Raw genomic sequence first — 22,894 nt, forward strand, 5'->3', positions numbered from 1 at the left:
ATATTAATAAAAACATTTTTGTTGTTGTTTTGTTTTTGCAATTGAAATAATATTAATAAAATTAGTAGAATTCTTTTAGTAAGTTTTTCCTGGTTTTTGCAAAAAATAAAAAAATCTTTTTGGTTGTAATTATTTTTTTATATTTTAATTTATTGTTTTGTTGTCTAGTATTTTATTAGTTGTTTTTTAACAATGGAGAAAATATTTCAATTTATCAAAGACTCTTACAAATATTATGGATATAAATTTTATGTTTCAAAATTTAGTTTTTTTTATATAGTTATACATTTTCAAATAAATTGTTGATTCTCAAATTATAGTCTTTAATTAAACAATGACTTTTAACAAATAAAAAAACTTTTAAATATAATAGGTGCATTTCTATTTAATAATAAATACTTTATTTGTTACAAATGAATAAACTAAAGATGTAAAGAAGCTATAGTTGTAGATGCTATAGTTGTAGATGCACTTTTAAAAATGTCTTACATTCATCCATAAATATGTCATAGATCCATCTATACTTTAATCATAGATGCATCTCTATAATCATCATGTAAGTTATAGAAGCATACAAAAAATAGTTACAAATGCAATTAATCATATGATGTGAATGGACCATTTTTAAATAAGTCATAGATATATTTATAATTAAGTAAGTTATATGTGTGCTATATATATTTAGGGCAATATTACATAAGTAGTACATATGCATCTACAATTTTTATAGGCATGAATCTATGACTAAATAGGGGTGTATCTATTATCAAATAGGCATGCATCTATGACTAAATAGGGGTGTATCTATTATTCAAAAGTTTTCAATTTATTAAAGTCATAGATTAAAATTTTTCATACAGTATGTAAAACGTTTTTTTTTTCACATGCAAAAAAAGAAAAATTAATAATATGTCAATTCTTTATTGCACAATAACTCGTGGCACTGCAGTTCTTGTAAAGCATGCTAAATACGCTGGAAACTTTCAAGAGGTTGTTGAACATATTCTCGTCAAAATAGAAACAAACAAAGATTCTAAAATGAGTTATACACAGACTGGGTATGTTTTTTTTGTTTTTTTAAAAAAAAAAAAGTTTGTACGTCCAATATATCACATTAAAAATATTTATGTTTATTTTTTAGTTACTTGTTTCATTATATTGTTGAATCTGGCATCATATATTTATGCATAACAGATGAAGTAAGTAAAAAAACATTTGAGTTATATAATTATTTATTCAATTTAAAATCTTTTAATGAAAAATAGCACATTTTTGCAAAATTTTTAAATAAAGTTAAATTTAAAAGTTGTTTAAATAAAAGTCACAGAGGTTGTAATACTCTCTATTAAATTTTAAATCTATTAAAAATCACATTTAAAATCAATAAAAGTTGTAATACTCTGTATTAAATTTTAAATCTATTAAAAATCACATTAAAAAATTAATAAAAAATGTTTTAAAACCAAGTAGTCAAAATAGGAAAACAAATATGATTTTTAGTTAAACAATTGCTTAATCCTTATAAGACCAATGCGATATATGTTTTGTTTTCAAGTGGCATAAACATCACAATTGATCTCAGGTCATTCACTAACTCCTATCATATAGTTGACTATGCTTTAAGTTGTATTCTGAACAATAAATCAGTTTGTATTTAAAACTTATTGTATATCAGTTTGTATTTAAAACTTTTCGTATATCAGCTTGTATTTAAAACTCATAAGCATATCTGATACTTTCACTTATAATTTAAAAATATTTACTTTTCCATATGGAATTTTAAGTAATGGATAATTCAATGTAACAGTTTGAAGGTCATCATCTGCTTATCTTAAATTTGGATCAATTTGGTTCATATTGATCCAAATTTAGGGATCAATTTGGATCTTTAAATTTGGATCAATTTAGATTTTTTTGACAAACATATTTAAGTAATCTGAAAAAAGTCAAACAGGAATCAAAACTTAAGCTAATTCCATATTTTTATATAATACTATGTATATTGTCTATATTTTCCGTTTATAACACTATTAAAAATAAAAATTTATGATGGTGTTATATATTTATGTGTAATTTGTATATATATATATATGTGTGTATATATATATATATATATATACATACATACATATATGCATACATACATACATACATACATACATACATACATACATACATACATACATACATATTATATATAAATATACACATATATTATATATATACATATATGTTTAAGAAAAAAATAAAGTTTCTTTTATTGATAATAAAATTGGTAAAAATGTAAACTTTTCTTGCTATATAATATCGTATTAGTACATTAAAACTTCACTTTTTATTACAGGCATTTGATAGATCTACATCGTTTATGTTTTTACTAGAAGTGAAAAAGCGGTTAGTTTTATATTAAATTTTTAAAATAGATTTTCATATTAATGTGTTATTTTGTAATAAAAATTTGTTTATTTTATGCTGTTGAGTATATGCAGTAAATGTGACCCTTCATAATAAAGCCAGTTGCATGTTGAGTTTTATTAAATGATTTAAATTTTACACTTTAGACTACTTACATTTCTTTCTATTATAATATTTGATAATTTATAAATTTTCTAAAATAAGTTATGCTGTTTTTATCTTTTAATATAAAGTTTTACAAAATTAAATTTTTTTTTGAAAATAAAAATTGAAAATAAAACTTTTTTGAACTCAAAAAAGTTATATAAAATGTTTTTTTTTATTAGCTTTACAAAAACATATCAACATCGAATTGAAACTGCACTTCCATTCGCAATGCAAAGTGAATTCTCAAATGTTCTTGCAAGTGAAATGGTTGGTATAAAATTTATGTGACAAAAAAACTAATAGTACTAATCGCAAAACTCAATAGTTGTTATTCAATAAAAAAATATTTGTGAATTGATCTATATGATGATAAAAAATCTCATTTTAAAACCATATTAGGAATTGTCCACAAATTATGCAATGCAAAATATTAAAAAAAAAACAGAAGTAAGAGATATTAAACTCTTTTATGCAGCAATTTTCTTTAAACTAAATGGCCTATTTTGATTTTTTTTTTAAATTAAGACTCTGCAAGGGAAAACTTTTGATCTATTTTATTTTGTTTATTGTGAAAGTTTGTGTTTGCCTGGTCTCAAAATTAATTTATAGTGACTATGTATAAAATTATATAGTGACTATTTGAGATCAATTACTTTTTAATTGGTTTAATCCAGAAATAAAACATTGCAGTTGTCCTGTTAGTTCTAGTAGGTTGTGTACTGGGTTGTTTACTTTTCACTTTTGTGTTTTTTAAAACACAATAATGGTAAAATACTAGCTACAATGAAAACTATAAAAGAAAAGATTTAGGCTCTATCTTGCACAGAACAGTTACAGAGTGTAACCATTTTTAAAAATTAACTGAGTCCTAAAAAAAAGAAAAAAAAAAGATGACATAATTGCTATATCAGCAGATCCAGAACTAAATTATTTTTAAAAAGATGTATCATTAAATTTTAAAAATTGAAATGACACTTCAAAAAAATGAATGGTTTAGTTGTAACGTTTTATTTTGCACTAATGAAATTGAAATTTGAATGCAAATGTCAACATTTACATTATAAATACTCACAAAGAACTGCCTTTGTTTTATCAGATTATATTTGTTTTAATACCTCATTATTTGATCCAATTATACTTAGCATAGATAACAGTAAAATTGAAAACACTGACTTCTATATCAATAAACTCACAAAAGATTCAAATGATACTTGAGGAAACAATAACACTTTTAAAAATAATACCAAAAGTGTCACTAATATCATCCCAAATAACACTGAAAATACTGATGTACAAAGCACTTGAAGGTTCAAAAGGCATAAAATATTTCTCATTAATAGAGATCTTTTTAGTAAAGGTATTTTAAATATTGACCTTAGTAACTGCATGGCTCCAAAACGATGTGGTAAATAGAACAAAATACAAAAAAAGTAATCTAATTTATTAGGTTTTTTTGAGAAACTTTCAAAGTTATATATTATATTAGAATGTTTTTTGATTGAGTGTGCAGATGCAAAACTTTACATTTTTTAATCATACCTGCTAGAGTTTTATTTTTTTCCCTACATTGTAAATATAAGTGTGTGGACCACGTTGAATGAATTTGGTAATAACTCTAGCAAAAATATTTATATAAAATTAAAAACAGGTTTTTAAAAACATACAAAAACTATTTTAAATAACTTATAGTTATCTTAAAAGAACACAAAAAAATTATAATAACATCTTTTAAATCATATTAACTTATGTTTAATTTAAAACAATAAAATTTTTAAATAAATAACTCTTCAAAGTTTCCCTCTAACAAAAATCAAACTTTGTTGTTTCATACGATGCACAAGCAGCTTTAGTATAATTTATAATTTGTTGGTTTGAAGATTGACGCTCATATTTTACAAACCTATAGTAACTATTATTTGATGTATAATTCTTGAATTAGCTGGTGTTTAAACAAACAATAAATTAAAAAATGTAAGTTTTGGCTGTTATTATTTTTGCAGCCATAAATTTATTGTTTTTTTTTTTTTTTCCTTTCATAAATTTTTACAATATGGTAAATTAGCCCTTTCATTAAAACTGTTCATGGCTTTTAATGAGAATGATAAAACTGAGAAATTAAAGAACAGAAATTTTTACAGATTTTGCTACTTGCGATCATTTAATTTGCCCCTTGCATACACATTTTTATAACACACATACATATTAAGATGCATCATTTTTTAACAATTTATTCTATTTAATTTTAAACGCCTAATTGAAATTAAAGAAACTGAATATGACAAAAAAAATTAAAAATTTATTTTTAAGCCTTTTCAATTTATACCCAAAATCTTCCACAGGTTAAAGTCATTGAATTAAAATTAATCATTTCAAAGTTAAAGTTAAAACACTAAACATTGAAGAGTTAAACACTAAACATTGAATTAAAATTTTTTTTGTGTGTGTGTCTTTCTTTAAAAGACTATATTTTGAATCTGTTTTATTTTTATTTAAACAATGAGAATCCGTCTATTTTTCTGCACAAAACAAACTTTAATTGAGAAATAAAAAAGTGTAAAAGAAAAAAGTCATTATTTGTACAATAATGTGTACATAATGGTAACATTATTTGTATGCAAAAAATGTTTAGACTTTGATTTTTTCTCAATATTAATATATCGGCGTAGTGCCATGAATGTTATATTGCTCCAATTTTAAGGCATGGCTGTCAAGGTTGCGGGTTCCAATCCTCCATTGAGAACAAATTTTTTAGATTTAAATATTTTATTTCAAAATAGTTTTATGTTTTTCAACTAATATTGTTTTTTTTAATAGTTACATTATATTGTTGTTAGTTATAGTTTATTTAATCGCGGTCAAGTGTACATATACCAACTGACTTTAAAAGGGATAGGTTCAGTGTAGTATATGTAGATCTACTTACTTAAATTGTGATTGGTGCAATGGAGTGTACATGCATGGATAAACTTAAATAGGAATAGGAGCGGTGGAGTGTACATACATCAATTAATGGTTTAGGCAGGCATTCTTTTAAATAAAAAATTCAATATTTCTTGAAATAGGGTTTTTAAATTAATTTAATTTACATTTAAAAAATAATAACTTAAATTACACTAGATTTTTAGGTGAAATAGTCAATAAAATAGATAAAGTAAAACAAACTTAAAAAAATAAATTCGATATAATATATTCTTTTCACGGATAAATAATATATATTTTGTTAAGATATGAAAAGTACGCTAGCCTTTTAATAAAAAAAATCCTAATAAAGATTTTTACTTACAATTGATAAAAGCAAGTTGCACTAATAAATCTAAAAACCAAATATATTATTTTATTTTTAATTGTATTACAATTGTTTTTGGGTATTTAGTAAAATAATTATACAAATAAATATGATTTTCTGTTTGTGGGAATAAGAAGTATTTTGATAGCTTTAAAAAATATATACATAATGATATCATGTATTGAAGCTGTTATGAATTAAATACGCATAAAATCAGTTATCAAGTCTGTAGATTGCGGTGTATATTATTAAAAAAAAGAGGGCTTAAACTAAAACGACCGCTTGAGTTATTTTGATATTATTTATTGACATTTATTATTTATTATTTAATCAAAAAGTTGTATTAGCTCTTAAAATAAATTCAAATTTATAAATAAATAAAAGTATAAAGTATAAAAGTATATTTATAAAATAAATTCTCTTCAAATTTATAAATAAATATTACTTTTATTAAACATTTTATAACAGTATTATACTTAAATAATACATAATAACAGTAATGCATATTACATATTACATTATAACAGTAATATTTATAATTGTATTACATATTTTATGTTACATTTTACTTTCATTAAACATTTTATAACAGTGATATTTTTTGATAATATATATACTTTTATTTAACTGCTATTTACAAATTTGTCAAAAATCATTTTCGCCATGTCACTTTTTCAATGAAAGCTTCAAAAATTTTTTTCAGAACTATATGACCAGTCATGCCTATGCCATATCTTATAATATATCTATGGTTTTTTTACATTTAAAAAAAAGAAAAGGTGTCATGAGATGACTGAAAAATATTCTGTTTTTGGACTAGTTTATTTTTCCTGTTCACTTGCATTTTCTGATAGATAATAGTTATCTTTATTATAAAGAACCTTGATAATTGCCAATTAAATGTTGTGCACTTAACACAACTGATGATTTGCACTAATTAACTTTTAATTAATTTTACTTTCTTCATTACCGATGCTTCACCTTTATTTATAAAATTGTATTTAGAGACTTTTGAATTTTAGTATAACCCTTAGCACTTAAATGTATTTTTAAATGGTAAGATGTACAAAACTTAACAAATAGTAAATCATCTTTGACTGTTAATTGTGCAACAACTGCACGAAACGAATCATCAACTGATTTTATGAAATATTTTGAAATTGTTGAGTAATTATTCAAATTTGTTCATTGTTACATTTTTATTTGGTTTATCTGCTATTTCTTTTTAAAAGGTTAATTTTGTTTTGTGTTTAACTTTTTTTACAATTTTATTTGGGTATACTTTGAAGTAGTTTGGTTATGTTATATACTTTACTAGTAAGTAGCTGGTACACATAGGTATACATAGCTTGACTATGTGATTTTTTTGACTTTTGATGTTTTTGAAAGTTTTGAATTTTTTTGTTTTCTTTTCAAAAGGTCCATTTTGTACTGTTTGAACATATCATTTGTATTGCTATCAAAAGTTTGAACTGTTTTTAAACATTTCTTGCATTTTTATCCATAAGCGTAGTTTCTTATTGGATGGATAAGTTTCTTTAATTTTTTATAATAAATTTTACTGGTTTTACTTGTAATGACAAACTAAATTATTATAATAAAATTATGCATCTCAATTTGATTTACCAATAAACCAGTATTGCAATCCCTACACTCAGCCCTAGTTAAGCACAAACAAAGAGATCATGTTTAAAATTAGCTGTCTATTCTAAATGTTAGACTTTTTTGAGAGCCTTTCATCAAATAAAGTCTGCCTGACTTTGTTGAATGCCTTTGACATGTCAAAAGCAATGATCAGCAAAAGTCTAATTATTTTTTATCAAAGGTACTATAAAACTATTTAGTCACCAAATCAGTAGTAGAATGAGAACAAATTAAAAAACTACATTGGTTGTCAGTAAATAAGTTATTGAATTTAAATTAAGATACTAAGAGTTTGTTTATTTAAAACTCAAAAGTAGGACTGGCAGATACGGTTTTCCACCAAGCAGGAAAACAATATTCAGACAAGAACTTGTTAAATAGTTTTAAAAGAAATTTCTGGTGAATGCTATTGTTAGGCTGTGACAGGAATGTATTATAGATTACATGCAATAGAAGAACGTTGTCATGAAAGCAGGGGGAATTAAAATGTCTATCAATAGTCTGACTTTTTTTGTGATTCTACCACTAGGAGGTTTACCATTCAAGGTTTGAGTTCCTCCTACCCTCACCTCCAATTAAATAAGGGTTTTTAAACCAAAGTTTTTCTTCTCCTATGTTATTTGCTCTCAGCATGGTTAAGGAGCCTCAACTGTCCTCATATAAGATCAGTTTAACATCATGACTACAAGGTCTATGACTATGGAGAATAATTTTTTCACATTTATAAAAAATGGGCTTTTTACTTTAGTAAAAAAATGATTTATTACTTTTATGGAAAATTAAAAAAGTCTAAGTTTAGTACACAATCTTAAGGAAAATCACAATCTTAATTTGTCCTTTGTTTTATTTTGTTCTTTTTAATAACTTATTAGTTGATCATTATGATAATACACTATGATGCATTTAGCATCAAAAACTGAATTAAAAAAATCAATTCAAAAAGTTTGAACTGAATTAAAGAACAATTTAAAAAGTTTCAACAGAAGTTCAACTTTTTTTTTCTTTTTTTTCTTTGAATTTCTTTGACATATAATAAATACCAAGCCATAATAATAAATTATACAATTTATTGAAATGAAAAAAAGCACTTTTTAAAAAGATTTTTATGATTCCTTTTAATAAGAACTAATTTTACGAAATTTAGTACAACCTTGAATAACATCTTTCAATGCAGTTTCTTAAATTTTGATTTCTTAATGGTAAATTTTAACTTTTAAATATCTCAACAGGTTTTAACTTTTTTTTAAAGCTTCTTTAACTTTAAAAACTTTAATGCAAATATAACATTTGCTTAATAAAAGTATAAACTTTAGCGCTTATAAAAATGTCTCTAAGATTCCTTTGATTTTAAGATATACTGCACAATAAAGTTTTTGCAAACGAAATCAAGTGACAAAATAGTTAAAAAATAAATTGTTTTAAAAAGTTATTTTCACAATGTTGATTTTTTTTTTTTTGCATTTTCACAAAATGGTTCTATAGTGCAGGCTGGTTAGTAAAAAAATTTGCTAGTGGTTAGCAAAAAAATCTAGAGAATTTAAAGCAACGTTTTGTCTGATCAATGAGTGTCATTCTTCTGCCAGCCCCATGTCACATATGCCAACCCTCAGAATTAGGGTCAGCATTCGGTAATCCCGACCTTACGACTGACTAATTCAGCAAAAAATTGCAGACCTCGTTTCTATGTTTTATGGTCAAACCTTTGTTTTACATTTATTCTGCACACATATTATGATGATTTGCACTAGATTAAGGTTCTTACACAGATTAAGGTCAGAAAATTATTGCTGACCTTATTTTTCCTATTTCTTGGGGCTGTATGCTGGTTGCCTATGAGAGGCGGGCTAGTTTATTAACATCAGTTTAAGTTAGGCAGACAATACAATTATGTTATTTTGCAATTTAGTTTTAAAACTTTTTTTTTATAGAATCGTTTTTCAAATTCAATCAAGAATGATCCTACTCAGTTGAAAAATGTTGAAAACCAAATAAATGAATTAAAAGGAATAATGATAAGCAACATAGGTAATTAGTTTCTATGGATAGTTTGTAAGTTGTTGTTATAATGTTTCTTACTTAAAAATTCCATGGCAATATTTACCATATTTAATACTATTAATTATGTTTCTCTTCTAGCACCATTATACTCAGGATCTAATTTATCTTATTTATTGAGATAAGTGTTTTAGCAATATACTTCGCAATATAATCAAAAGTTCAGAAGAAAGATTTTAAAAAGGATAAATAATGACTTCTTTCTCTCCTATAAAAATACTATCCTAGTACAATTGATAAGAAACCTTACTTACTGTCAATATGTTTTATATTTAAATTTAACCTCCCTGCTTTTCTATATTTTTTTATTAGAGCTGTGAGACTATTATCTTGATATATCAAACCTACTCAAACAACCAAATAATGTTTTAATATATCAAACCTACTCAAATACCAAAACAAAGAGTTTTGTTTCAAATAAAGAGTTTTTGTTTTGTTTCAAATAAAGAGTTTCACTTTGATTTTTCAAAAAATATGATGTACCAGTGCAAGTAGTTTAAGGCTCTCCAGTCATTGGAAAAATTTTCAAAAGTTAATAAAAAGAGCAGGCTTTAGTTTAAATATAATATTTCTTATAAGTTTAGTATTAAATAAAACTTCATCACAAAGTTTTAATAATGTAGTTAAATATCCATAGATATACATCTGCGCACTTTTTTCAGAAAAAATGAAATAAACAAAAAATAAGGGGAAAAAAAACAGAATAAGGTTAAAAAATGTTTTCCAACCCAAACCCTTAGTTGATATAGCAGCATTCCCTTGCATGCTCTACCTAGATTGTCACTCAATATATATACTGAAGCCAAGGTTGGCATCATAAAATCTGCTTAAAAAACCCCAATAAAATTGGCCAAAAAAATCCTGATAAAAGACTGCCGCGTATCAACCAGATCAAATTTTTTTTTCCAAACCAGATACTTGGCAGTTATTCCCAGGTACTTGGGAAAAACTGCCGGCTATCTGGTCAGAGCCAGGTACTTGTCATCTCTCTATTCTGGCAGTTTTCTCTAGATCTGGAATATACATGTGCCAGGTACACAACTCAAATTATTCCAGCAGTTTTCCCGGATACTCAGAATATGCCGGGTGCCTGGCTTTGACTCAGAAAACCGGTACCAAGGCAGGTACCCAGCACATCTCAAGAATAATTACACTTTTGATAAGAATAATTGCATTTTCTTTAAATATCAATTTTCAAAAAATTTTCTAGTTTTGATTTCAAAAATTTTTCTAATTTTATCTACAATTTCTATATAAATTGGGTAGTTTTTTATGTATACAGTCTAGTTTTTTATCTATACAGTGAATTTGGGAGTTTCAGCTGATATCATTTGGCGGCTGGAGCTTATGCCCTCCTTTCTCACGCAACCATTAAAAAAAAATTTAATAGTTGATCATAAACTTTTATATATTTGTTATACTTGAAGTTGATAAATCACAAATAAATCATTATATTTACATGCGGCTGATGTTTATGACATCTGGATGTGTTACTTCCTTTTCTAAAAGATTTAAATAATGTACAGAACAGGGGATGTTAAAAGATTTGGATATGTTTCTTTGATTAAATCCCTTATATACTTCTTTGTTGTATTTTTTCTTAAGATCTTTAATTACATTACAAAGGTTGTTTTTTTATTTGATGCACAATCAGTTATGCATTAAATTTTAGACTAAAATCCATTATATGCATCATAAGCAATAACCTAATCATTAATAACACTACTCCATTCTTCTTACATATTTCTTATTGATATTTCTTCTCGAATAAGTTGATCCATCATTTTGTTGTTTGCTTCATTATAAACTTTTTCTAGGAGCTCTCCAAGCATTTTACAGATAGGTGAATATCCTCAATGAATTGATCATGTCTTTAAACTCTTAACTTTCAGAAGTTTTAAATTATGCATTTGCACTGTAGAAAAATTTTACTATTTTTATATCTTTATTTTCTTTCTGTTCCATATTAGTTGATATTTTGTATGATGACATCAACTGTTGTTTTTAAAAAAAAAAAGGTACAATGCTTGGTACAAAAATAAAATTCTTTCTTGCAAGGTGTTTTGCAAACTTATAGAACTAACATGCTGAAGAACTTTTTCTAGCTATGATGATGGTCCAGCTATCAGCTATCTATGATGATGGTCCAGCTATCAGAGCAGATGTACTAATATTTAAATCGTTATTTGAAATTACACTATCACAATTTTATATTTGATTATTTTGATAGATTAAGATTGTTCTGGATGCTTGTGTAAATATTTAAGTCTTAAATTGTTTTTGCCCATGTTTTAATTGTTGTTAAATAAAGAATGACAATAGTCACAAGAAACTTTTGTTTTCAACTTCAGTTACTTTTTTCAGCTTTCTTTCTCCCACTTCCCATTGGCATTTTTAATTATAAAGTATTACTTTTTAAATCTAAAATAACTTTTTTTTTAAATCTAAAATCATTACATATAAGATTAACATAAAATTTTCTTTTTTTCTATTAGAGTTTCAAATTATTTTCAAAAATCTTGTTATAGATTATTAAACAACATTATATAAAATATATTTTAAATAAAGTTAAAAAAGAAAATTATAATTATTCTCAATATTATTGAACAAAAAAAAATGCAACATATATATTAAAAATAAAACGCAAAAAAACTGTTTTTTTAAAAAAAAAAAAAAATTCCAATCCAGACTGATGCCCTCACAGCTGCCTATTTCAGTATGATATCATATTTCTTCACTAAATACACAATGTTGTGTGTGTGTATATATATATATATATGTATATAGATATATACACACACAAATATATATATATATATATATATATATATATATATATATATATATATATATATATATATATTGTATAATTGTATAATTAATTGTATGTATGTATAAAATAAATTACTTTTTAGATACTATTACAAGGAGGGGAGAGAAACTGGAGCTATTGGTTGAAAAAGCAGATGGTTTAAATGCATCGGTAAAGTATATTATTAGTTTATGCTGTGTCAATCTATCTCAGGTATTAGATATATCGATGTGCAAGCTATTTCCTAATAAAATTTAAAGCCTTAGAGTTTGTTTATTATAGTATCAAAAGAATGGTTTAAAATATTATTTTTAAATATATTTTTTGGATGAAATATTTAAATCTTTTTGATTTATAAGCCGTTTGAAATAATTTATTATGAAGTCAATAATAATGCAGGTGTATTTTTTAAAGATATGTTTAGAATTGAACAGCTAAGAATTTAATTAGAAATATATTTTAGAGTTTTTAGAAATAATTTTAATTCATAAAACTGCTTTTGCACTCTCCCAAAAAAACTATATTAAGAAAGAAAGGAAATAAACTTTATACTAAATAGTATTGAGTTGACATGGAAAAATCTGGTCAACTTTAAATTATGACTTTTTCCATGAAATAAGCCATAAAGGCTTTTTATTTCAAACTTTTTTTAAAAATAAGTTTTACTTCCTTATATTTAATTGTGTTGGTAAACTTTTGTTTACAAATTGAAGATTTGCGAAATGTTGTGAAAACAAATTAGAGTGCATAAAGAAGTTTTAAAATTTTTCAGTAAAAATTCTTTAAAAAAAAAAACTTTTTTTACTGAAAAATTTTAAAAAAAGTTTTAAAATTTTTCAGTAAAAAAAGTTGACATGTTGCATAATCGCTTAACATAAAAGTTTACTTAACATAAAGTTTACTGTCATATATATTATAAGTTTAAGACTACTCAAAGCATCGAAAGATAGCCTAGGAAAAAAAGAAAGGAAAGAAAGAAAATTTACCATAAACCTACTAAGACATGTTCAAAACGTGCTAAATAATTCTGTAATTAAAGCATTTCATTAAAAAAATGCACTTAAAAGAGGTTTAGATAGAGAAATTAAAGGAATTCGATGTGCAAAGAAGCAGGTAAAAATAATGCCAGATAAAAATATGTACATAATTGAAGATAGCAAATGATATTGCAAGGCAGATTTTTCACAACATTCTGGTCAACAATTTTACTAAAAGAACAATGTTAAAACTGTCAATCATGAATTTAAATATATTTGATAAGAAAAATTTGCTTCCTAGTTTCTTATGTGGCAAGTAATTTGCAGCTGTGGTATAAAGTTCACTTATTTTGTCACTAAGAAGATATTGAGTACTGATTTCTGCATCAAAGATTACCTCCAAAAATGACTTATAAAAAATGCCATATATAAAAAAGCACAAATGTTTCTTTTACTCCAATCTAACTACTTCTCACTATTCTAAATGTTCAGTAGTGCAAAGATTATAATGTGTAAGTTATTTCTAAAGATGCAAATCCTCCTAATTGTCCAGAAGAGTGCAAGATTGAAGATTTATAGGCATATAGATTCATAGTTAAATGAGTTCTTCATAAGTAGTGGCAACATGAATAAGACTTCCAGAGTGCATTTTGCAAAATGATGGTTTTAATCTGCTAAAAAATTTGATCTCTTATGATATAAATTTTTTTTATTGTCTTATTTTGATATTAAGTTAAATTTTAGTTAATCTTCTTAGTTTTTCTCAAATGATAGTTTCTAGTTTTTCTTAGTTCTGTTTTTTTTCCGTCTAAATGTTCTTTATGAAGTTCAGAAGTTTCCTAAGAAATTTCAGAGCACCAATATAAAATCCCAGTGAAATTTTTGATTCTAAACCATGAATCTGGGACTATCCGTAGTTAAGGAAATAAAGAAAAAGTTTTTTGATTAATTTATATTTTATTTATTTCTTAACATTTCAGAAATACAATGAACCTTTTTAAGCTATTTAATGAATCTTTTATTTTAAGTTAATAAGATTTTTTTGAAAAGATGGTGAGAGTTATTTTGTAATTACAGTTTTAATTTTTAATAGTAATCAAGAATACCTATCCGTTTATATTATATATATTATATGTATCCATTTCCCCAGAACTATATTGTATATTATAACAAATAAATTTAGAGGTTGCTCCAACGACTTAAACTTTTATCTAGGTAATCATCATTTTAAAAAAGTTTTCACTATGTTTCATTTAGTTTTTAAAGTTCCTCAGTTTTTTTAATTATGTTTTATCTTTTTAACACTTTGATAATGATGGTGACTTTGGTGATACTTATTAAGGTGGGTCACAATGTTTTTTTTTTTCGGGATAGAAAAGCCTCTCGAAACTTGTACTTGTATATAATTGTAATAAAAAAAGCTTAGGTTAAAAAATGTTTAGACTTCACTTATATTCACAAAAAATTTCTTTAAGGATTAGTAAATTTTTGATTGTAATTGTATATTTTTGCATCAGAGTTTAACAAATAGTTTTTAATATCTTTCATGTAGTTTATATTCATTTGGCTATCATTTATTTATCTTTTACTTATTTAAAAAGTTTTTCTCAAATTTTTTTATTATGGAGTATGAGTCTTGAGTCTGACAATATTTTAGAATTTAATCTGTCCTTTCATTCTTCTACACTCTCCTTGCAGAACATGGTCTGCATGGTGGACTCAGAAAAAGCACACCATGCTAAATATTGAACTGTTGGCATAAATCTTTCTATAGCTTTACATGACTGATGTTTCAGAAGCCTAAGCTGGCAATAAATGTTTCAGTCTATAAGTAGACCTGCGTTTAACATTAGTTCTAAGCCAGGTAGGCATGTAAACTCCCATAATGATCTTAATTACTAAATAAGGTTTTTTGAAATTCTTACTTTCCAACTCATGTTTGAGAGACAAAAACTGCAAAGTCTATTGGCAGTTATCTACCATCTGGAATGATTAATTGGCTCAATTTCAAGTAAAGCCAAGTATCTAGGTATAATACCATTATTAATAACGCAGATTTTGTACCTATAAAACTGATCAGAAGATAATTATTTGATTACTTCATCCTTTAGAATAATAAGAGAATCTCCAACATCAACATTTTTAAAAGATTGATTTCCAGATAATTTTCAGTGTTGCAGAGAAAGTTCATTTGTGTGGAGTACACAAAACCATTTTTCTCTTTGTTGTGATCAATACTAAGTAGCATCTTCTTTTATTATTCCATCCAAGTTGCACTTATTATTATTCCTGTATCCATCCAAGGTATCCATCCAAGATATCCATCCAAGATATCCATCCAAGATATCCATCCAAGTTGCAATTGTAGCTATTCCCTGTAAACTTGTTGTAAACTTATTATCATACTATATGTTTGTTAAAGCTTTGTTGGAAATACTTTTCTAATTACTTTGTCTTTTAATATAATCCTAAACTTCTGTCAGCCAATTGAGTTCAGAATTGCCGTTTGTTATTAAGCATTACTAAATGGTTTTTCTGTCTCACCAAATTCAATTTGAAAACTTTCTTGCTGTTATCTATCTATTACAATTCTTTTTTTGTTGTTGCTGCAACTACAGATAAAGTAATTTGAGTTTTCAATAGTTGATATTTTGTAAAATAATACAATTACAAGTAATTTTTGTTATATATTTTTTAAACTGTTGTCTAAACATAATTACAATACAAATAATCAAGCAGCCAAAAATGTTTGTTAAAATTATTTATCTTGAATGTAATTAAGTTTGGTTACTTTTATGTTAAAATAGTCAGATATGTTTGTAATATGGTTTAAATTATTTTTATATTATATAATTAATTTTTGATTAATAACTAATTATAAAAATGTCTTTAACTACTCTTTCTCTAATTTCTCTTTTTTCTAATTTTTCTCTAGTTGACTCTTCTTTCTCTAATTTTAAGCAATTCAGTTAGCAACTTTATATAGTTTATTTCATTTTATTTCTATTCTCTTTAATACTATATGTGTAAACTAATCCTGGTCATGTGTGCGCTAATCTAACTGGTCTAATATCATCTTTTACACGCTTTAATCTGTCCAGGAGTGGATTTACCATGTAAAAATTTTCTAAGAAAACAAAGTTTTGTTTTTTCTCTTTTTTATTTGTTTGACACTGACATATAATTATCTACTTTTACTTAAATAGTTGATTTATTTTTCATAAAATTATGGGTATAGAAAAGAAAATTTTTTGAATGTATTCTTTAACAAAAAAGGATGATTGGGGTACGGCAACAAAAATATCCAAATGTAAATGGCAATGAAATTTTGACAAAAATACCAATTATTGAATGGCTGTGATATTATGACAAAATTAACTTCAAATGAATGGCTATAAAATTTTGACAAATATTGGATATAAATTTAGTTGATTTTATATTTTATTGAAGTTTTTTTTTTTTTTTTTCCGGACATTTAAAGGATCACATAAACTTTACTTTTTCTTTTTTTTTTATTTAATTCACCTCCCCAAGGCTGAGAAGACCACTACAGATGAGGAGGCTACTTGTGGTTATAACCCTCTCTCAACTCACTAACTCCGAAACACGAACCTTGACAAACAAGGCCGCTGCGCAGAAAAACGAGTTGAGCGCGGTACTACCAGGGACGTGGCGGGAATTGAACTCGGAACCTCTCGCTTATGAAGCAAGCACTCTACCACTACACCACATACCACATAAACTCTCAATAAAGTAGGAATATTAGGCTTATTATATAAAATGAAAAAAATTTTAAAAAACTAAGATCTGGTTTAGGGTCATGGGGGAGATTCCTATCCTTTAATCACCTTGTTAATCAAAATGTATTTTGTTGTTTGTAAATTTTTATCAGAATTTATTCTAAGGTGCATTAAATTTAAACATTTTGATTTTTTAAATTTTAATTGTTAGACTTTTTTAATTATAGTCGTTAACTTTCAAAAAATCAAGTAAATCATTGTCAAGAGCATTATTTATGAAGAATGTGAAAATAGGAATTGCAATTTTTTTAACAATTTTGGTAAAATTTTTATTTTTAAAACTTATTATTTTTTTTCTGCCCAATCCTTTTTCTGTATGACATCATTCAGTATCTTGTGTAATTATTCAGCAAAGTCAATAAAGCTCAAACTTGAAATATACAGGAATTTTTACCTATTCTTTAAAAGTTCTCAATGTTTTTTAACAACTTACTGTACTTGTTCCATCCAAATCAACTTTCAAGATGTAGCTGCATTGGAATTTTTATAGGCCTGTCTCACTTCTGTCTTCAAAACTATAAAAGATTTTTAATAAAGTGGTTAACTTTCAAAAGAAAATGAAACTCAATTAGATTAAATCCAGAACAAATTTAGATTCTTTATGATTAAAGAATCTTCAACAACTTTGTCAAATCCTTCGCCTTTTTTATTTGATCCATCCAATATTTGACTTTGCAATTCATTAAAGTTTTCCAATATTGTATATAAAATATTAAAAAAATATATATATTTAAAGTTTAGAAAACTAATAGATATTTTTTATTTTAAATTAATTTTAATTAATTGAACTAATTACATTTTAATTAACTAATTAAATAACTAATTTAACAAAGTTAAATAAAATTTAATCATCATGATTGATTGCAGTAGTTCAGTGTTTTAATATAACCTGAAAGCTGAAAAACTTTAAACCAGCATGTTTTTTAAAATGTTTAAAATGTCTTGAGTCTGCATCTTCTTTGGTAAATTCCTCGTTTTATATATGACAAAAAAAAAATCTTTATTTTATCTGAAGGTAAATGTTCAATTGTTCAATTCACTATTTTGGTTAAAACTTATTAAAACTTTTATTTAATCTTACTTTAAAAAATTTGTAAACTTTTTTTTCTTTCAAAAAATGACATTAAAATGACATTAGTATTAAAAAACAAAATTTATTATTTCTCTAAGCTGTTGCTAGCTCTCTTGCTGCAATCTAAAAACATTTATATTCTTATCTATTTACAATCTTGTATCATATCACATATGACAAAGAAAGGTCTTTAAAATTGACAGATATCTAGTTTCTCAAAAATCAATATTTTTTGGTTGAATAAGCTTTTTAAATTTAAAGTGCTGAAGATATGTCAAAAATAATTTTTATGAGGTAAAATATATATATTTATATTTGTGTGTATATATATATCTGTGTGTATTTATATATTTATATATACACATACATATATGCATATACATATATGCATATACATATATGCATATACATATATATATATATATATATATATATATATATATATATATATATATATATATATACACACATATATGTGTATATATGTATATAAATGTATATATTTGTATATATGTGTATGTATACATATATATATACATATATATATATATATATATATATATATATATATTTTTATATATATATGTATATATATGTGTGTATATATATATACATACATATATATACACACATGTACATGTTATATATATATATATATATATATATATATATATATACACACATATGTGTATATGTGTATATATTTGTATATATGTGTATGTATACATATATATATACATATATATATATATTTATATATATATATGTATATATATGTGTGTGTATATATATATATACACACATTTACATGTTATATATATATATATAAAATATCTTATACTGCTGATTTAGGTGAGCAGTGTGATGTCATACTAAAATAGCCTGCTGCCGGGAGCGTCAGTACATACATCAACTGACAATTAGCCTGACTCGCAGTAGAGTACTGCTACATCGACTGAGGGTTTGGGATGGGGCAGCAATCTTTTCATTCATTATTCTTTGTTTTCTTCCAACCCTACAGTATTGCGCAAATGTAGCCTAAAAATGCCTATGTTTCGTATGATGTTATGCAACAAAAGTGGTTGGTGCTTAGCGTACAAACCTCTTTTAACTACTTTTAGTGTGCAGAATTGTGTCTATAATGCTTAATTGTTCTTTTTGCAGGTTAAACTAGTGTAACTACTGTACAAGCAAAGCATTAGGGAAGCATTACATTCCACAGCAAATGATGTTTTTGAAGTTTGGTCAAAGGCCCGAATACCAGTGCAGTTAAAGAAGCACGTTGTCCCTAAAATAGAAAACATTTACAAGAAATAAGAAAAGTTGAAGAAAAATAAAGAGAATAAAGCTAAGCATTCAGATTATTTGAAACAAAAGAAAGACCAATGGAATGAAGGGTTAGAAGAACTATTCGATATTGCCCATGCCAACGCATTGGAAATGATCACCATTCAGGAGGATAAGGACTTCCTATTATGCTAAAGAGAGAAAATTCGGAGAGGCAAAATGGGTCCAGTTGATACGAAATTAATAAAGCAAGAAGAAGTATCAAGAAAAAGATAAAAAGAAATGAACCAAAAAAGGGATTGAGAGGAGATGGCAAGAAAATCTTGAGAAGAAACAGTTGTTCTTTCATCATCATCTGAAGGTGAAGATAACCCTAAAGAAGATAGCATAACTCAAGAAGATGCCTTGCCTGGTAACCAAGATGACCCTGAGCCATCAACTTCAGGTACACTGGCTCCAAAGCGTCCTAGACGTGGCAGGAAAAATATACTGAATGAGAAGTTGACGGCTAATTTAGATGTGGCTAAATTGAGTGATCGTGGGGCGACACTTGTGTTAACACCAGTAAACAACTTCTTGGTCATGATCCAGCAGAATACAATATTAATCCAGCTTCCATTCGAAGGGAACAAATAAAACACCGCAAGAAGATAGCAGAAGGTTTAAGGAAGGAATTTAAACCAGAAGTTCCTTTATGTATTTATTGGGATGGAAAATTACTCGCTGACATCACCAGTAAAGAAACTGTTGACCGACTTCCAATTCTAGTATCTGGAGTAGGAGTGCAGCAGCTTCTTAGTGTCCCAAAACTACCATCAGGAACAGGTGAAAATGCGGCATCTGCAGTGCACGACATGTCAGTGGCATGGGGAATTAACAATCAAGTAAAGTGCATATGCTTTGATACTACTGCAGCCAATACTGGGCCAAGAAATGGGGCTTGCATTCTTCTAGAGCAGAAGTTTGGGAAAGATATGTTGTGGTTGGCATCATGCAAATGTCATCATTATTTTGGAAGCAGTAGTTTTGCTGTGTCTTGGTCCTTCAAGTGGACCTGACATACCACTCTTTAAAAGATTTCAGAAAAGTTGGGTCTCATTTGATTCTTCAAAGTACCACACAGCACAGTCTGATAAGAACGCTTCAAATGCTCTTACCGATATCACTGATGAAAGAATCATCTTTTACAAAGATCAACTACAAATCTTTCAACCTCGTGATGACTACCAAGAACTTTTGGAGTTGTCTATTGTTTTTTTGGGAGGAGTACTTTTGAGGGGCATTTCATTTAGAGCTCCTGCCAGTCTACACTGTGCTCGCTGGATGGCGAAAGCTATTTATGCGTTGAAGATTTGGATGTTTAGAGACCAATTCGGGTTGATAAAAAAAGAGGAGAAGAGAATAAGGGATATTTGCCTTTTCACGGTTCGACTGTACATTACAGCCTGGTACAAATCTCCTGAAGCAACCTTAGCTCCTAGACTTGATCTGCAGCTCTTGAAAGACTTGGATGCCTACAAGACCCAGCATCCTGAGATCTCGAAAATTGCTGTGAAAAAGTTACTAGGGTATCTCTGGTACTTATCTGAGGAACTTATTCTTTAGCTTTTTTTGATGATGAGGTTTGCCCTGAGATGAAGGTCAAGATGGTCCAAGCATTGAACAATGTTTCAGATCAGATACCTATGAAATGGGCTACTGTGGACTGCTCAGTTATCCAAGAAAAGAAACTGGAGGACTTTGTCACGTTTAATACACAAAGATTTTTCAGCATCACAGGACTTCCATCACACTTTCTTCAAAACAGTGAGCCAATGGGAACATGATGATGAGTTCAAGACTGTAAAGTCCACTGTTTGAAGCATGAAGGATGTCAACGACATTGCAGAACGTGGCGTAGCACTAATGGACAAATATAATAGACTACATACAAATGACAAAGAGCAAAAGCAGTTCCTGTTGTTGGTAGTTCAAAAATATAGAAAGAAATATCCTGACAGAAAAAAGACAACTCTCATGAGAGATTAATCTTAGTATAGTAACTATTGTCTTAAAAAACCTACAATCAAAGTAAAAAAGCATGTTTATTGCTGTCTTTTAATAAATAAGTAGAAATGCAATGATAAAAAATGGATATTTTTAATGCATGTAATAAGTAAATAAATGTGTACCAAGTAAATGAGTCATAATCACCAGTCTCCATCAGTTTTATGATTTTTTTCTATGTTAATGACTAAGAGCGCATAGTAAAATATGCCTTAAGTTTCGAAATTTTTACACATTTATTTTCTCACCAAAATGAACAATTTCAGTAGGTGGCCCACTGAAAAACAAAAAGAAATTTTTTTACCCCAAATAAAAAACACCCTAATATATACATATATATATATATACATATATACATATATATATACACACATATATATATATATATATATATATATATATATATATATATATATATATATATATATATATATATATATATATATATAAATAAATAATATATACATATATATATATATACATATATATAAATATACATACATATATGTATATATGTATATATATATATATATATATAAAAATAATATATACATATATATATATACATATATATATAAATATACATACATATATGTATATATATATGTACATATATATGTATATATATATATATATATATATAAATACATATATATACATACATACATATATCGTAAGTCTTGTTCGAATACTTAATTTTCGCGCTATAAAAAAAGTCTCTTGCAGTCCAAAAATATTAGTCATCGTTTATCATAAAAAAACGAAAAGTTGTCATCTGCGCAATTTAAATTTTAAGATGAAAAGAAATAATCACTCTAAAGGTCAGAATTATTATTATTATATATATATGTATATATATATATATATATATATATATATATATATATATATATATATATATATATATATATATATATATATATATATATATATATATATATACATATATGTATGTATATATATATATATATATATATATATATATATATATATATATATATATATATATATTTATTTATATACTAGGTCTTGAATGCTCGAACGAGTAAATAAATTTGTTTCCATTGAAAAAAAAACTGGTACAACTTGCTTGCTCAAGGATCTGAGATGGATTCCAGTGTGAATCCAGAGCTACTACATCCAAAGCATGGGACTTCATGGGTCAAATAATCTTAAGAGATTGAAGAAACCAAGTTAATCAAAAATCTTTATTTAGTAATCAGTTGTACTGCAGATACTGTTTCAAAGAACAATCACATGTCGATGAAGATTGTTTATAAAGGTTTATCCTCTGGTAATCATCTAAATCATGCTGTTTTTAAACATGGAAAGACTTTTGAGCAACCAGTTAAT

At 26.0% G+C, this 22,894-nt stretch overlaps 1 protein-coding gene across 2 annotated transcripts in view; it reads left to right on the forward strand.

Moving 5' to 3' along the window:
• The first annotated feature begins 869 nt into the window (after nt 1-869).
• LOC136088643 (vesicle-associated membrane protein 7-like) overlaps nt 870-22,894 on the forward strand; it is a 26,429-nt gene continuing 4,404 nt past the window's right edge. The window contains exons 1-7 of one of the 2 annotated variants that reach the window (XM_065812852.1): nt 871-1,058; nt 1,142-1,199; nt 2,345-2,394; nt 2,742-2,829; nt 9,421-9,517; nt 12,463-12,530; nt 17,304-17,396. In XM_065812852.1, the coding sequence (XP_065668924.1) occupies nt 910-1,058; nt 1,142-1,199; nt 2,345-2,394; nt 2,742-2,829; nt 9,421-9,517; nt 12,463-12,530; nt 17,304-17,396 (603 nt within the window). In that variant the 5' untranslated portion in view covers nt 871-909. Of the gene's footprint in view, nt 1,059-1,141; nt 1,200-2,344; nt 2,395-2,741; nt 2,830-9,420; nt 9,518-12,462; nt 12,531-17,303; nt 17,397-22,894 lie in introns of both variants that reach the window. The other variant, XM_065812853.1, reaches the window with a different exon arrangement.

This window comes from Hydra vulgaris, chromosome 12 (assembly GCF_038396675.1).
Source record: "Hydra vulgaris chromosome 12, alternate assembly HydraT2T_AEP".
Lineage (NCBI taxonomy): Eukaryota > Metazoa > Cnidaria > Hydrozoa > Anthoathecata > Hydridae > Hydra > Hydra vulgaris.